The 18,339-nt window shown below is 38.7% G+C and overlaps 1 protein-coding gene across 1 annotated transcript in view; it reads right to left on the bottom strand.

The window, feature by feature from the left end:
* Nucleotides 1-2,538: 2,538 nt before the first annotated feature.
* LOC140236292 (uncharacterized) overlaps nucleotides 2,539-18,339 on the bottom strand; it is a 98,251-nt gene continuing 82,450 nt past the window's right edge. The window contains exons 14-16 of the mRNA XM_072316246.1: nucleotides 18,124-18,192; nucleotides 2,829-2,943; nucleotides 2,539-2,612 (exon numbers count right to left, since the gene is read on the bottom strand). Coding sequence (XP_072172347.1) covers nucleotides 2,539-2,612; nucleotides 2,829-2,943; nucleotides 18,124-18,192 — 258 coding nt within the window. The remainder of the gene's footprint in view (nucleotides 2,613-2,828; nucleotides 2,944-18,123; nucleotides 18,193-18,339) is intronic.

Genomic DNA, 18,339 nt, shown 5'->3' with positions numbered 1-18,339 from the left:
ATGTATAGATTTGAAGAATTTATTGTGATCTTGAGCAGAGAAACAACACTTTAAACAACCTTAAATTACACTGAACAAGGATGATGACATAGGAGGTTCACATATTTAAGAAATGTAGCAGTGTAATTCCATTACAATACCGCTTGCATGCGAGTTCACCTGTGTATAATCTATGCATGCCTTCTTCTTTTGTTCTGCTTCTGTGAGCCCCAACTCATGCATTCTTATGGTGACTCTGCCATGTCATCATCCTTGTTCATTGCAATTTGTTCTAAATTTTGAAAATATTCTTATTCTTCATCCCAATTATCACAAATTCTGAAACTCTGTCCTCAGAATAACTAATCTCTGGTTGTTCAAATGTAATAATCTGAAACTCATCCGGATGTCTCCTTTAACGCGGAATAGATCAGATGTTCGAAAATCATTACAACATGAAGTATACAAAAGGTGACAATGTCACCGTATCGATGCGGTATCTAAGAGCTATGAGGTAAAACTGCAACAATGTAATGCAACTTTGTCTCACCAGAACAATGTCCACCTTCTGAAAACACATTAGTCCTACATATCGAAAGACGGTCTAAGCAGCCATAATGTTACATTTTTCATGCTTATGCATCTCTATTTCAAACTGTCTTGCAACGAAATTCATCATACCATTCATCATACATTTTTTTTACAACATTGTCTATAAAAGCGACAATGGTAACAAGCAAACCAGAACAAAAAGCTAATATTCTTTTTAGTTTTTATCATACAAATAGGCCTATTTGTCCGGATGTCAGTGGAAGACTTTTGTCAGGTATGACTAGAGGATAAACAATAAGATATATTCCCGGTTCGATGTGGCAGACTGATATTGTGCCGAAGCTCCTATGTGCAATATAATACATCATCGTGGTGTTGTGCCCTCGTTTTTCAACGTCTCCGGCAAGTATTACAAGTTGTTGTTTTTTTCTTTCCTTTGTTAACACAAAATCACTCTCATCAACAGTAATTCGAATATCTCTTTTCAGTTGAAGTTACAATACTGCACAAAATAAAAATAAAAACATGAAGAGTCAATCATGAAATAATTCTGTAATAACTTCCTGACATCTTTGGAAGAATATTTGCATTGCAATGACATTTTTCGTAATAAGATTTCTTAGAGTTAATGTAGAACGTTTTACAATGGAGTAAGTGCAGTATAAAATTAATGTTAATGTTGATATACGTGCGTATGTATGGGGTCCTTCAGTGCAGTGGCAGTGTTTATCGTAGTAAATCTACTGGCAGTGCTGTTCATCCAAACAAACTGCTGTTCTTCACAATGTAATAATTAAGAACGTTGTCGTATGTGTGTGTGTGTGTGTCTCACTCTGTGTGTTTGTTTATCTGTCTGTGTATGTGTCGTATAGAAGTATAGAGCTGAATTTCGATAGAGATACATTTAAAAAGCACCGGATGGATTGCCGATATTCACCTTTGACAGCATGACAAATCTGGTCGTCCATGGAGTCCATACAAAAGTATTATCATCTCATTATTAATTGAACATATAAAAGTAAATATATTCTGTACATCCATCAACCAAAGAGCAATTACAAAAATAGGTCATAAAAGACTATGTACAGTAAAAGTATATTACAGATGCTCTGATACAAATCGATATTCATTGCTATTTACACGATATATACAATCACTGAGACCATTGACATAAACTACACAAACAATTAAAAGCAAGATACATGTAGTTAATGACGTATTTATGAAACATGAGACCAATTTTTCTTACATGAGCTGAAAGAATAAAACAAAGAAATGGCAGATCATACTCGGTACTCACTCAGAGTGTGCGTATTGTTATTTTTTTTCAGTATGAAATTGCACACTTGCTACCTGTATCCTGCGATGAAAAGACCATAAATCATTATTTTCGACTCAAATACAAAATGATTGAAAAGGTCAGGTTGAGAAAAAGTTTGAAAGAGAGATGTTTTAACAACACTGGTCAACAAGGATGACTTTCAGCCATGATAATATCTCAAGAAGGTGCATGCTGTCACAATGTGGTAAGAGTGTCTACAGTTGGTATCAAGTAAACAAATTGCTAAAGCGAACATGTTTGGCTTGTTTATTTTCCAACTTTCAGCGTTATATAGGAATTCGTTCTCATCAACTCCACAGAGCTCTCACATTTCCGATGTTAATGTTTTAGTTCGGCTGCGGCTCTATGAAACCTGATGTGGGGTTGTCAAGTGCGTAGTTTCTTTATTATATTTTGTTTTAATGCAATCCCATATTTTATCCCCTCCTGTCGTCGTATAGACACTCCTGTCCTTCCTCTGTTTGTTTCCCCATTTTAAATCTTGGTTCAATGTCTTTCTTCTTCAGGGCCCCTTTTCGTCCATGGTCTCATTTTGTATAGCCCCCCCCCCCCCCCCCTCATTCGATCTTGGTTTATCATTCTCCAAAGACAGACCATGGAGCTACTCTACAGTAGTAGCTTCATGGACAGATCACGGCAGACCACTTAGTGGAAGATTGCACGCTTCATTGCTGGAAGGTGGATGGATTGCCCTCTGCAACCTCACCCCTGCTGTCAGGTCCTGGCTTAAAGACGCAGCCTTTACCAAATAGAACATGTGACTACATTAGAAAGACGACAAGTAAGAAAGATTCTCCGAAGAACTTTGTGTCTCTTCTTCTTATGACGTTTAGCCTTTGTTTGTTCCCCTCTCCTGCCTTGATATCGTTCTCTTTCTTGTTCTCTTCTTCCTCTTGCATGTCTCCATTGTTGTCCTGGTCCTCTCAAGAAACCAACTCCTCGAATAGGCACATACTTTCATCCTCGCTGTTTGTCTCAGACTCGTCTGGATCTAGTAAGTTTTCTTGCCCAGAACCTTGGTCTTTTTCTCGGTTGCTCTCTCCTTCTGAGCCGCTGTCATTACTGGGTGTCTGTTGGAGAGTGAAAGGAGAATTAGATAAAATTACAATTTTCCACGTACAGTGCACTCTCGTTACAACGAACACGGCTATAACGAAATTTCGTTCAACGAAGTAAAACTTCTGGTCCCCAAATTTTCGCCATTAAAGTCTACGGTACCAATTTCGCTTATAACGAACACGGCTATAGCGAAATTTCCGTTATATCGAAGTCTTTTTCCGAGCGCCTATGACAAAGAAAAGCAAAAGAAATGTACTCCGTTATAACGAAATGCGGATCATTTTCTAAAATGCTTAGCGGAACAAGAATTAATAGGGCCTCTTTGTGGGCGAACGCTTTACATCACTGTGTATATGCTCCGTGTGTCACGCACAGTTTCCAAGAGGGACTAGCGTTAGGCCAAAAAAAAAAATGATTTGTTTGCCCTTCGCGACCGACCGAAAATCACGGAAATTTCGGGTCGCGTTTTTTTTTTTTTTTTTTTTTTTTTTTTTTGCTCTTTCAAGTTTATTTTTTCCACAAATTTCATCTTCTACAAATTTGTGAATGGTTTTAAACCCAAAATTATCCATTTTAAGCTAGAGAAAGAATAAAAAAAAGTCTTTTTTTTTTCATCTCATCGACCCGTCGTAATTGTAGTCGGGCCGCGTCGGTCCACAGGCTACGGTTTATAGCATGCATTGCATGCTACAATGTAGCTACCTTTTTGGCTCACATGCGTGCACGCGCACGAAATCCAATCAATGCATGTATTATTATGCACTTAGTACAGGGCTGCACACTGGCGACCAGTTATTCGCGCTAGCTTGCGCATTGGCGCTGCTCACGCACTGGCATGCCATGCAATACATGCAAAGCATGTACACTGTACAGTGTAACTGCTTTTCGTTTGCTTGCGATCGGCGGTCATGCCAGACAAGAAGCATTGATAGAATTAGAAGCGCACGCATTTCTGGGTCATTTTACTCACGATCCGATCCCGGCTTCGCAGCAGCGTGGCAGTTGACATGTTAGAACTAATTTACTTGTGTCGATTTTTAGAAAAGTAAAAACATATTCGATATTCAGCGATACAGTAAGTGGATCTGATTGCGTTCAGTTTCATTTTACACAGTCATTTCACAAATGAATATTTTCATTCGTTCAGAATGATCTCACAATGAAGATGGGCGCAAAAAGGATCACGAAATCGGCCCTTCCGTGTTCTTTTTAAGAACGCATGCACAAAATGTGAAGAGATAAATACTAGGGAGAAAAAAAAAATCATGAAATCATCGCAGTCCCGCTTACATATTTGAGGTAGAAATCGTCCCAAAAAGGATCATAAATTCGGCCGGCCGCGTCGTGCACCTTTCAAAAGCTCATGTACGGAATGCGAAGAGATTATAGAGGAGAAAAAAAAATAAAGGACACATTATTGGTACGTGCATCATAAAAGATTACAACCGAATAAAAATTCATGAAATCAACGCAATCCCGTTGAAATTTGAGGAAATAATAGGCGCAAAAAGGATCTTGAATTCAGTCCTGCATGCCGTGTTTGTTATCAAAACGCATGCACAAATGCGACGAGATTATCGGGAGAAAAATAAAAAACACATTTTTACCCTTCTGGTGCGTACATTACAAAAGATTACATCCAAAGTAATTAATGAAATCGCCACAAACCCGCTGATATTTGAGGTAGAAATAGGAGCAAAAAGGAACGTGAATTCGGCCATGTCGTATACCTTTTAAGAACGCATGTACGAAATGGGAAGAGATTAGCGGGAGAAAAATAAAGGACACATTTTCATCCCCTTTTGGCGCTTGCATCATATAGATTACAGCCGAGTAGTAATTCATAAAAATTTCGCAATCCCGTTGAAATTTGAGTAAACAATAATAGGCGCAAAAAAGAATCTCGAATTCGGCCCTGCATGCAGTGTATAGTTTTGAAAACGCATGCACAAATGCGAAGAGATTATCGGGAGAAAAATAAAGAACGCATTTTCAAAACCCTTCTGGTGCATGTATCACAAAAGATTACAGTAGAAATAATTTAACGAAATATCGCAATCCCGCTGATATTTGATGTAGAAATAGGCGCTAAAAGGATCGTAAATTCGGCCGTGTCGTATACGCATGTACGAAATGCGAAGAGATTATAGGGAGAAAAATACAGGACACATTTTAAACCCCTTTTGGCCCGTGCATCATAAAGATTACAGCCGAATAATAATTCATAAAATCATCGCAATCCCGTTGAAGTTTGAGGAAACAATAGGCGCAAAAAGAATCATGATTTTTGGCCGTGTCGTATATCTTTTAAGAACGCATTTACGGAATGCGAAGAGATTATGGGGAGAAAAATAAAGAACGCATTTTCAACCATTCTAGCTGGTGCGTGCATCACAAAAGATTACATCCGAAGTAATTTATGAAATCGTCACAATCCCGATGACATTTGATGTAGAAATAGGCGCAAAAAAAGTATCATGAATTCGGCCGTGTGGTACATCTTTTAAGAACGCACTTACGAAATTCGAAGAGTTTATCGGGAAAAAAATAAAGGACGCATTTTCAACCCCTTTTGGCGCGTGCATCGTAAAATATTACAGCCGAAGTAATTTATGAAATCGTCACGATCCCGCTAATATTTGAGGTGGAAATGGGCGCAAAAAGGATTGCGAATTCGGCCCTGCATGTCGTGTACCTTTCAAGAACGCATGCACAAATGCGAAGAGATTATCGGGAGAAAAATAAAGAACCCCTTGTATCGCGTGCATCAGAAAATATCACAGCTAAAATAAGTCATTAAATCATCGCAATCCAACTGACCACCAAGAGCAGGTTACGCAGCAAGTTCGTGCGCTGATGTTTAGAAAAAGTCACAAACGCATTTGATACAATCTGATTTTGTTCATTATCATTAATACTTTTACACTAATTCACAAACATTCTAATTTTTTCCTGTCTTTAAATTTCTTGTGCAATAAATAATGCAAGTTAAAAAAATATATAAATCTGTAAAATATACATGAGGGGGGTACATCCATAAAAAACAAGAAAATAAGTTTGCAAGCCATTTCATGTTTTTTATGTTGTCGTTGTTGACCGGTAAATTTTCTGTTCGGACCTGCAAAAAATGGTAAAACGGGGCATTTACCGGTCCGACAGAGACTGGTCGGACCGGCAGAAAAAAATGGGTTAGTGTGCAGCCCTTCACAAGATGGCTACTTTTGCAGCATCCGTTACCAGCTGTCATGGCACCAAAACTGTTTGGAGTTCAGTTGCCAGCATCTCACTGGAAGGTACTTTTTTGGAGCTGTTTGCAAAATTTAACAAAGATGAACGTTATAAGTGTTTGTCAGTGAGCGTTTCTGCCTCGCGTACCGGGCCCTGGCAAGACGTAAATTTGAATGAATCTCTTGGAGTTTTGAGTGCATTGACATGGAAAAAAAGGGTACCCTGTATTTAAAAAAAAAAAAAAAAAAAAACCGACCTACCGACCCTCTTGGGTTTTGACAATTAAGGGCAAACAAACACTTTTTTTGGCCTTATTGTAATACAATAATCTGATTATTAGTGGAAAAGTGAGCAAAGAAAATGGGATTCCATCGGGAGTCGAACCCGAGACCTCCGGATTGCTAGACCGGTGCTCTACCGACTGAGCTATAGAAAGCCCTAGTACAGTGTTCGTCCCAGAAACCCCTAATTCTCAATGCTTGGGTGGTCAGAAGCTATAGCAGTGTGTTCGTGTGTTATTAAATAAGGTTCGTTTTATCGTTCCGAGGGTTCTTTATTACAAAACACATAGATTCTGATACACTTTGTCCGTCAGTTCGGAATGAAAATTTTTGACGCAATTCCAAAAGTTCTTACAACATTAGTCCGAAAATGATAGGATTTGACGGTATCGCCAGTAGGTGCCGTGTGCAGAGCAGCGTTTTAGATGCATTATGGGATAGCTCATGGGACAAACTTGCCCCGGTTTTGGCTACACATGCACTCACATCACGCTCTGTCTTTTCCCAAAGGTATTTTTGTTGAAGATTTCTTCGCTTTCCAGCATGTGACCAGCACATTGAAGCCTTGCAGTAGTTGACAGCAAGCCAAGAAAAAAAAAAGCTAACAACAGACAAGGCAATCGCCAAATTGTGCCTCCGCCATTCGCGTACAAGGAATTAATATTTTTTATAACTCCCAGAAGTAAATTGACCTGCTTATGACCTTTGACCGTGTGGTAACCTTCAACACCCTAGGGGACATTTACCATCCAAGTTTGGTCACAAACGGACAAAGGGATCAAAAATAATGAGCCATAATCGAAACGCGCCATAAAAACTTAACATTGGGTCCTAAAAGTTTGTTGACCCCTTACTGTGACCTTTGACCTTGTGACGACCTTCACCTCCCAAAGGGACATCTTTCATCCAAGTTTGGTCACAAACGGACAAAGGGATCAAAAGTTATGAGCCATAAACGAAATGCGCCCTAAAAACTTAACATTGGGCCCTAAAAATTCGTTGACCCCTGTCTGTAACCTTTGACCTTGTGGTTACCTTCAATTTCCCAAGAGACATCTACCATCACCCAAGTTTGATTGCCATTGTAGCAACATGTGCTGAGTTACGTGTGATAAGAGAATCTTGCAAGTAAACTTTAACGTATGACCTCAAATGACCTTTGACCTTATCATGTGACCTCTTTCGGCACTATAATGTGAAGGTACCCCCAGTGCATCCATCACCCAAGTTTGATTGCCATTGTAGCAACATGTGTCGAGTTACATGTGATAAGAGAGTCTTGCAAGTAAACTTTAATGTATGACCTCAAATGACCTTTTACCTTATCCTGTGACCTCCAACGGCACCATAACATGAAGGTATCCCCAGTGCATCTATGACCCAAGTTAGGTTGTAATCCAAGCAACTTATGTGAAGTTATTTGTCAAAAGAGAGTTTTGCAGGTAAACTTTAACATAGAAAAGAGAGTCTTGCACATACTCTTTAATAATAATATGACCTCAAATGACCTTTGACATCATCACATGACCGCTGACAACACCATAACATGAAGATACCCCTAGTGCTTCTATCACCCAAGTGTGGCTGCCATTGCTGTAACAGTTGCCAAGTCATGCATCATAAAAGAGTCTTGCAGGTAAACTTTAACATTTGTGACGGACGACGGACGACGGACGACGGACGGACGACGGACGGACGCCATTTGGATCCCTTAGTCTCGCCTTCACCTCTAGTCCACTGCCTGGACTGTTTTGTGTGATCATTTACCGCGCGCACACACCGCTACAGCACGCGTATGCCCCACCGTACGCTCGTGTATTCATTTGCCGCGCACGCACGCATCTCGACCTGGTTTGCCAAGTCTCCCCGAAATATTTCGGAAAAATTTGGCCCCACCCCACCACCTAATTCATTTCGAGCATCCTGATTGGTCGATGAGATCGCGTCCAGCTGGCAATTTGCGGGATCGAAAAAAGTCGATCGATCTCTAATCTTGTAGTCTTATTGAAAACAGGTAAATTGCATTTAGCAATATAACATACGTATTTTACGCCAATATTTGTATTAGTCTCCACACATATTAATGGAATTTCAAAATTATTTTTCTCTTTATTAAAAATTGCTCAAATAATATATCTTGGAGATCATAAGAGGAGAATGAAATTAGAACGTACATAAACCGTGTGTAAGATCAAGACTAACTTCTACTCGTTCCCATAACTGTTATAAACTAAATTATAATATCACAATTATCAAAATTTTAAATCCGTTTTTCGACAAAAAAATAATAATTTAGAAATCATTATTGAAAATTTTAGAAATATGTGTAGAAAAGATGTTCGCCCATTTAAAGCTTCGTGACCTACATGTCAATTTCGAGGTGGCTTTTACTTCTCGATCGGGGATCCCCCAGATCGCGTGTACAGCATACAGCTTGTGCAACAATGTGCTTTTCGTATTGATTCCGAGTCTTGCGTTTTCCAACCAAAATCTGTGCAGCATTTCAAGTATTTCCTCCAAACCTTGTTTACATGATCAATGGATGTCAACATCAGCGTCTCCGCGTCGCTTTTCTGACAGTGATAATGCGAAGAGCATTCAATGCAATGTGCTACTGAGAACCTTGGATTCGTTGACGGTTTCGGGGAGCAGCAGCAGAACCAGGACTTAGAAGTCCCTACTACACGTACAGGTGTACCGTTAGTGCACCAGTTTTCAACAGGACCCAGATTTCGACACCCAGCAGATAATTCTTATAAAATTTTATACTCAATACAAATGTCTGACTTCAGCAATCAACCAAGTTATCAATCACATTTCTAGTCTTATATAAACACCGTTTGTCACTTGTCATCATAATCCGACGGTAGAATATTTAGGAGAAAAGCAACACAGTGTCAGCAGAAATGTTAATGTCGGCCATTTTTAGGGGTTCAAAACAATATGACGCATTTTGTATACATCGCCGTAAAATTAAATTTACCCGTGCCGGTTATCTTGCTTTAGTATCAGTTTGTTTGCCAAATCTTGATGTTTGATTTCATAATCGTCTTTAGTAATTTCATGGCTGAATTCGTGATAAATGAGCAAACTTGTAGAAAGAGTTGGCTTTGAGAATGTGGCACCAGATTTCGACATTCCCATATCAAAACACGTTATAGACGAAACAACAAGCTCTTGCGCCGGTATGATTGCTAGTTTGCGTCCACAATGCAGTGTACGCATACTGTACGCGCCATGTGATTTCTGTGTGATGCGCGCTGTGATTGTGTCGAAAAATGATGCTGGGTGTCGAAATCTGATGCCAGCGACGGCGTGACGGAAATCGCTTAAAAATTGAACGCGAGTGCATTCAAATGGGAATTCGTTTAAGGCATATTATTATTGGCCTTTGTAGCTCAACTTCATATCGAAATTCCGAGGTAAAACGGTGCAGTATTGATGGTAAACAAGGAAATGTGCTAAAGTGTCGAAAACCGGTACCCTTACTGTACTTGTTTCTCCGTGCGTGGTCATGATTTGTTTATCTCCCTGCCGACTGGTTTCGGCAATAGTGTGGTGTTCCAACTTCCAAGCTGCACCGTTATGCGTTGATATTCTTCGCAAACTAGATCTACATGATGGACCAGACTCTCCGAAAGCTGTGGCTCTTGTTGTCATGCCTTTAAGTCTTTAATTTCGGACCAGATGAGCAGGGCTATGGATCTTGCTTGGCCTGCGTGACAAAGTCGAAGACTCGATCAAGCGGCCTAGCGGTAAGCTAATCATTTAACGTTAGATCTATCCAGTTTCTAAAAATGATTCGTCAAGGCAACTTTCATTTCGTGTCTCTAGTCTTGAATTACAAACTGTAACTGTAGGCCCCTAGTTGAACAACAACAAAATGATTGTAAAACTAAATGTAGTTAAATGTCTGGCCTCTGGGCCGGGTAGGGTAAACACATGTCAGGCTTCTACTACAGAGTACAGTACTAGTACTACTCTTGTGAGTGTTCCTAGGGGTACTCTACTGAGTTAAATCCTGTGTAATTGTGATAAATTGTTAACACTGTAACTGCACTGGTTTAATTGTTTTGTACAGTACAGTAACTACTGTAACTTTCTCGCATACAAATGCAAGTACACATAGGCCTACTGCCTTAGCTTTAGTCTGTGAGCCACGGCCTGTGTCTCGTCGGCTTTGCTCCTCTACACAGAGGAGCAATCGAGACACACGCTGTGGCCCACAGACTAATTTTTCATGTGCATGTACATTGAGAAAAAAATCAAATAGGAACATGCTTCAGTATGCAAATGTACTCATTCTTGTTCATCTATATACATAGATTAAAATTATGCAGTCTTATGGCTATGCGATATGCATTGATAGAGACAGCAGGCATCCTTAAAATCACATGTGCAATGGAGATTTTTTTTTTAATCTTACTGTTTGTTTTTTTCTTATTTTTCAAATAGGGGGACTGCATCTGGAGACACCATTTGAAGCATTTCGAGCAGTGTATGGGAAATTGGGTGAATTACGATCGAAACTCAAGTCGTCAGTCCCGCTGTTGCCCTGACAGCCACTGCAACCAGAGACGTGCGTAGCGGTATCATCGAAAACTTCGCAATTATGTGTGGGTAAATCAGTTGCCGGACAAGCAAAATATAAAACATGTTGTCAAGTCTACTGCAAGAGATTTAGATATAATGTTCAAGTGGCTGTCAGATGACTTGAAGATCCACGGTGCATGTTGTGAAAGGATGATAAGAAAAATGTGCAGTAATGTGTACGCGACCTTTATGGCACTGATGTGCTTCCAGAAGGTTGCCACAGGTATGTTAATAAGTTTATATGTACCACCGGAACACGGAAACTGATGTCCAAAGGGAAATTGTTGATAGCATGTTAGCAACAAATGGTGAAATCAGAGTTCTGATAGCTACCATTGCGTCTGGCCTGGGTGTTGACGTAAGCAATGTACACAGTATGGTTTTGTGTGGATGCCCAAGTGATCTAGACGATTATATCCACTTTTTAAAAGCACTCAGGCCTTATCAGATATCCTGGTAACATGAGGAATCATGTACATCTGTACAGCTTGTTACGACCAAAATCACTCTGAGAATGATCGCACAAAAGAAACAATCAACTGATGTTCAGGCGGTTTATTAACAGTGATATTGTGGGTACAGACTGGTAATCGGCGTCACATCAATACAACAATGATCAATAGAAGCGGTTATAAATCGGTAGTGTAATTACTTACACGTATTAAATAATCCTTTGAAAGTGTCCAAATACGATGTTCGATGCACAAATGAATGATCCGCGATGCACCGACGAATGATTCCTCCGACGTTAATCCAAACGCGCAGGTTGTGATGATCCTCGGTATGAATCCGGGGTAAAAATCCAGGATATACGTCCACAATAGATCCACGGTAGAATGTTCACAGCGAAATGTGCAGAATCCAACGACCACGTCCAGTCGATGCGTTGAATGATGATTCACTTTATATTGTCCAGCTAGGAATCCAGCCCGTCACAGCTTTGAAGTAGCAATGTCCATTGACATTAAAATATGGAGTCCAATGAAGGCACATTAATTCTCTGCAGGCAAAATGTCTCCCAGGCCTTATCTCCACAAACATAACAGGTCAGCAGGTAACACAGGACTGACTATAACAAGTCGCTTCAGAGCCAGAAGTGACGTAACTCTCAGAGCAGAGGTGTTGGGTACTCTGCCTACTGCAGAATTTCTCTGGCTTATATACTATCCATTCACCCCCTTCTAGCACATTCTATAACTCTCTCCAACCTACTAGCCAGTCCAAGTTCCAGGAATCCTGGATGACTCACTGCCTAACTATGTACAAAACATCATTACCAAGAATAACTACCAATCACATTGGGCTACAGGGACAGTGCCTCACTCAGCCAAACATGTATAGTCAAGCACTTCCCAGAACTTTCTGGAAATGGGTGAAATCATTCTATATTGAGTGAGCTATAATGTTTTTCCTATTCCATGCATGTACTGTATAGCTACATTGTATACCACCTAGAAAATTCTCCACTGATCTGGTCAGCCTGTATGTACTATATGTATACCACATAGAATGTTCTCCATTAATCTGGTCCACCTGTATACATACACATTAAAACAGCCAGGCATACAGTACATCATACATGTACACGTGTGTACATAACTACTAGTGTGTACATTTGTGACAAGCTGTACATCGTAGCTCAGATTTTTTTTAATGAAAAATGTTACGTATACACGTGTACATGTAGCTTAGCTTGTACCTCTGGGCTTTGAAATTTGTTTTTTAGAGAATTCATATGATTGTTTTAAAACAAGAATCCACTGTGTGTGTTTTTCCTCCTTAAGGTTTGTAATGGTGAGTGGTTGGTACATTGGTTTCTGGTGTACCTAAATTTTTGCAGTTCCATGCTACATGTACAATAATTTTCTTTTTATCACTGCAATTACTGTACCTTGCTCTTATTCATGGAAACAAATACAATGTACATTTGTACACACCTGCTTTTCATACTGTACTTTGTTTTTTAGGCGTGAATATTTTCATTTCATTGGACATGTTGATGGGTACATATCATAATTGCAAGTGATAAAATTATGCAAAAGTTGAAATATTTTAGTTCAAGGTTGTGTTTTTGTGATGTAGTGGATTACATGTACATGTACATACAGACCATGCCAAGTGGGGATGGGCTGTGTGTTTTGGGTGTTTGAAAATTGAACTGTTATGCTGTTTGTCTGCACATGTAATTGTACATCGCATGTTCATCTATGTATACATGTACATACAAGTGAAGACTTTGTTCTCAAAAACCGATAAGTCCATACTTGCCAAATGGAGATATTTGCGATTAAAGGTCAAGAAAAATAGAGAGAATAATAAGAAAATTTGTGGGTTTTTTTGGCCATAACTTCAAAAATATACCTTTATCAGCAGTGACCAAAATATCATTTATAAGGTATTATTTTGTACTTTATGATAGAGACCGCAACTCATAATCTTCAAAAATAGACTTATCGGTTTTTGCAAACAAACTCTTCAAGTGTACACATGTGTAGAGTATGTTTTTGAGTTGTACAACTACCAAGAACTTGTTTACATATACTTTCTTTACATACAAAATCATTCATGAGAAGTACAGTATGTTCTTTGGCCCATTTTGATAAAAATAAAACTAGTTGTGTTAATGCACATGAACATTTGTACCTGTAGTTTGAACTGTGTAGCAATGAATTTATTTTCTTTTTTGAATTTCGAAGCAATTCTTTTTTTTACGAAGAATTGTTGTAAAGCGCAACAAATGAAAAAACAAAATCTACAGTGGGACCAGGAAGATTTCTTTGTCATAACTTGTAACCAGTTTGTGTTAATCCTGTTTTTTTTTTTATGTGTAATGAGAGTCTACTACACATGGTAATCAGACTGAAATGTGACATATCAAATTATTTCTCTGACATCGAAATTCAAAGTCAACAAGTTTACAATGTATTTTGTTTGAAATAATGCACTGTTGTTGAACAATGATCATGAACTATCATTAATATACCGTAAATATATTGTATATTACAGTACTTGTACATGTACATGTACAAATGAAAGTGTATAATGAAGGAATTTCAAGAGCATGGAGAAACAGCTGAAATATGCACAATATTTTATCAACTATAGAACATTTCATTTCAGTTCTTCATGAGTACTTGGTGGCACAGGATATCCAACTTTAAAGACACTTATACACCTGAGGAATTATTTTGAACGTCCTTCCCAGACTGACAACTTTTTGAACTCATTATTGACAGTTGGGAGTGGGATGCTAGCTTTGAAACTTCCTTTGTAGTTGGCACAACATTAACAGTTTTACCATCATGGCCAATTTTTTATAATGAAGGCTTAAGAAGAAATGTGATTAAAAGAAATGTACAAATCATACATATGTCCAAATTACACTACTCGTAGTCCATTTGTTTTCACTCTGCTGTCTGCTCTTACTGTACATGAAATGATGAAGACTACACAGTGTATTTAACAGTACATATATAGCACATGTACAATCTACATGACACTGTACATTGTACATTTCAAAGTACAATAGTGATAAATTGATGTATTTCCTGACCACACCTCAACTCTGAAAAAAAAAATCTAAACTTATTTACCAATGATCAGGTGCCATAAACGTTGAAAAAAAAGTAAAGTCTACTACACTGTACAGCTGTACGTACAAAGTACATATACAATGTTTTAATTTGGATGTGATTTGTAATAGGGGTTTAATCAAATTGCTAACATGTTAGTGTGTTAGTATGTGTGTGTGTGTGTGTGTGTGTGTGTGTGCACATGCGTGTATGCGTTTGTGTGTGTTGTGTGCATGGCCCATACATTTCCCAAGCATACTTTCACGCTGATATCCCCCTTAGATGTTTGTGAATTAGAAACATACAAGTTGCTCTGTCAGACTGTCTTTTGATGTGAATAGGCCTACTTATTTAATAATAAAAAAGGAAGATATATATAAATATATAAATATATATATATATATATATATATATATATATATATGCATATGCAGAAGGGCAGTTCAACCAAAACTGTTCACTTCTGTAATGCCAGAGACAAATGGACCAATATCTCTAGCAAAATGCCCTTAAGCGTCTTCATCTTGGTTAACTAAATTTAGCTTTATTATCATGAAGACTAACTAGCAAACAAAAGACTGAGTGACGGGGTATTCTTACAACAGGGATATTGGTCTGATTGTCTCTGTTACAGAAATTATCAAAGTGAATAGTTTCGGTCTAACTGCCTAGTAGGCCCTACATGAAGTGGTAATAAAATGATAAAAGTTGTACAAACTTCGCGCAATTCTTTAAATTTAGACTGCTCTCTACTAACATTTGGGGAAAAGAACAAACAAAAAAGGCACGTTCTGGTTCCTTACATGTACTTCAAATTTGCACTACAAATTGTGTAATGTACCCTATCCCCTTCACCTCCACCACCCCTGAATATGCTTGATATCTTGTATACTATAGCTAAGTACCGGTTCATAGAACCCACATCTCACAGCCCTGAGCTTACATTACAAAATTGCATTGTTATTTAGTGGGCCAGATAATAGTGAAAACAGGTGCATACAAGTGTCTATGTCAAGTAAAGAATTTCTTTAATTTCTGAATATTTCTTCATACAATATAATTAACGAAGAATAATTGATGACAAAATTATTTCCTTTAATGAATACGATTGGCACAACCCCCCCCCCCCCAAAAAAAAAAACACACATATTTATCCCCTTTACCAACAATAACATCGCCAAACAAATCTTCCAACTTTTCTTGAGGTCCACATCTCACGACCTTCACAGAGTTCTTTGCAGTTTTATGTAGTGTTTGGACGTTAGAAGTGGCACATCACAAATCATACATTGGCGAGTTGGCGATATGTAGCTCGCCATTTTTAATCTCAAGAATAATATTCAAGTCATCATCGAATCTGGGCACAACAAAGTCCAAAACACCACTTGAAAGTAGGTCGGACATGACTGCAACCATAACTTTCAGCCAGTCAAAAACGTTGCATGAATCAGCTGTGCAACAATGCATGGTACGGATCACTGAAGAACTAAGTATCTCATTGCGTTGTGATCAGAGTTGGCTCTTTGGTTGTGATAATATGTGTTGTGCAAAAATGCAGGCATCTCTGTGCACATAATTAGTAATTGTTGCAGATCGCACTGTATTCACGGTGCAATGCACACAGCTGGCTGCAGATCGATCGATCCCACAAGAACTCTTTTCTGTGATCGATCCCTTACTTTTCATGCATACGCAATGAGCTTGCGAGAGATAGGGCAATACGTCAGCATACCTAATATGAACTTTTGACCCAACGCACAGTCAAACCATTCTGGACGTTCTTTTCGGACAGGTTTGTTGGCACCGAGCGGTTACAGGGGATAGCGCGATAAGCTGTGGAGCGGCGCGTGGATGCGTAATGATAAAGAACGTCCAGAATCTGGACTACTTCACCTCCGGTGGGCGAGACAAAAAGCAGACAAAGAACTCCATTGAATCGTATGGGAACTGCGACTCAGGACGGCAGATTAGCCATATTCTTCAAAGTCCCGTAGAAGAAAAACAAGCACAAGAATCTATGCTTTTATTTACATACTGACATATTTGGGCTTCGGATGGGTCAAAGTTACCGCAAGGAAAGTTTGAAGAAAATGACATGGACTTCACTTTAACTGAGGCACGTCCTTAACAGCAATTTATGCGACAATATCCAAACAAGTTTCTCGTCCGGGCACGTACACACTGCACGTTTTACGCAAACATGCGATGATGCATAATTGTCGCTCGAAACAATACTAGTTGTCTTTGATCCTTTGCGACGTACGCTGCCTACCAAATTTGAAGTTAAAGTTTGCATCCTAGTTTGCGGTAATCGGAGGGTACCGAAATTAGATGGCTAACTTCATCCCCGCCAAGTGAGGCAACAACGTACGCCGCAGGCTCGCGAAGTGTGATTTTTTTTTTCGCGACAACATGCAAGGCGCGTTAGTATCAATGCTTCCCCATAACCTACCATGTCCAATTCTTACCCGAAAACAGAGATGAGTGGTTCCAACCAAATCATTAAGCATTAGGCCTACTTTTGAGATATTTGTCACACCCCAACCCCTTTACGTGAAATATGACTCTTCCACATCTCATCAAATTACAAATTATATTGGAATTGAAAATATTTCTTTAAGTTCAGTTTGTTTGTGTTTTGCTTTGTTGTTTTTTTCATCGCTTTAATTACCAACATTACCTCAGAATTTACTATAGATATCTATGTATCAATATCTGATGCGACTAAAAGACCCTATATTGTATATTACGATCAAAGTGTAGAGCACATTGCTGATGTCATTTAACTTGCTTCTACGTTCTTCGAAGCAGATTTATTCTACCTCCCTCTTGTTACTCCTCACTGTTCTCCATAACGTACTGCTAAATAAGATTGAACTGGATTAAGAATAGACGTCATACTCTTGACAGAATTTCCCCATAGTAATCCGTGACCAATGCACGTCAACTCATTAGACAAGAAATAATGTCTAGAGAGGCGAATAAAATATTTAACTATTCCTCGTAACGGCCGACAAAATTTTCAGAATGTGTTTTGCAGCAATTTTCAATATTTCATTTTTATTGTGATCTCTCTTTACAAAAATCAAAAATATCATAAGTAATGTTCATTGATATTGAAACCTTTTCAAAGTTATTTTAAGGGTAAGCAAGGTGCGCCCTGACATGGAAATCACGAACGTGGATGAAAAGGCCAAATCTATATGCTGTCTTCGTTCAATATTGCGGACAAATAATGGCAAAACAAAAGTTGTGAACAAAAGAAGGATGACCCTCATGATCAAAGTAACTCAGAGTAGATTGAGTGGGGCTGGGGTGTTGGGGTCTTCAAATGGTGTATCGTAAGGGCAGTATGAGACCGTACCATCTCTTAACTGTTCTTTTTGTGACGTTTCCTCTGTTTCCACCTAGCTGTCCCACAGAGGTAATGTTAGGCCATCCATAAGTACACTTCATGGGTATAACCTATTTATAATCTTATAATTGATGAAAAAATACCTAATAACAACATTTATACCTGTATGCCTCCTCGATTGTCACTGAGGAAAGAGCTCAACGGCTTGAAATTGATGGTAATGCACTCCACCTGTAAAATGATGAAGAGAATGAAAAAGACACATTTGTATCACTATGAATCGATTCTTATTCCTATAAAAGCAAGGGATTTATAGCAACATAGCTTGTAGGAAGTGTATCATATTGAATTTTGTTGCTATAAACAAGGAACGGCGCA

Source organism: Diadema setosum, chromosome 12 (genome assembly GCF_964275005.1).
Source record: "Diadema setosum chromosome 12, eeDiaSeto1, whole genome shotgun sequence".
NCBI lineage: Eukaryota > Metazoa > Echinodermata > Echinoidea > Diadematoida > Diadematidae > Diadema > Diadema setosum.
This window is presented reverse-complemented; position numbering and strand designations above follow the sequence as displayed.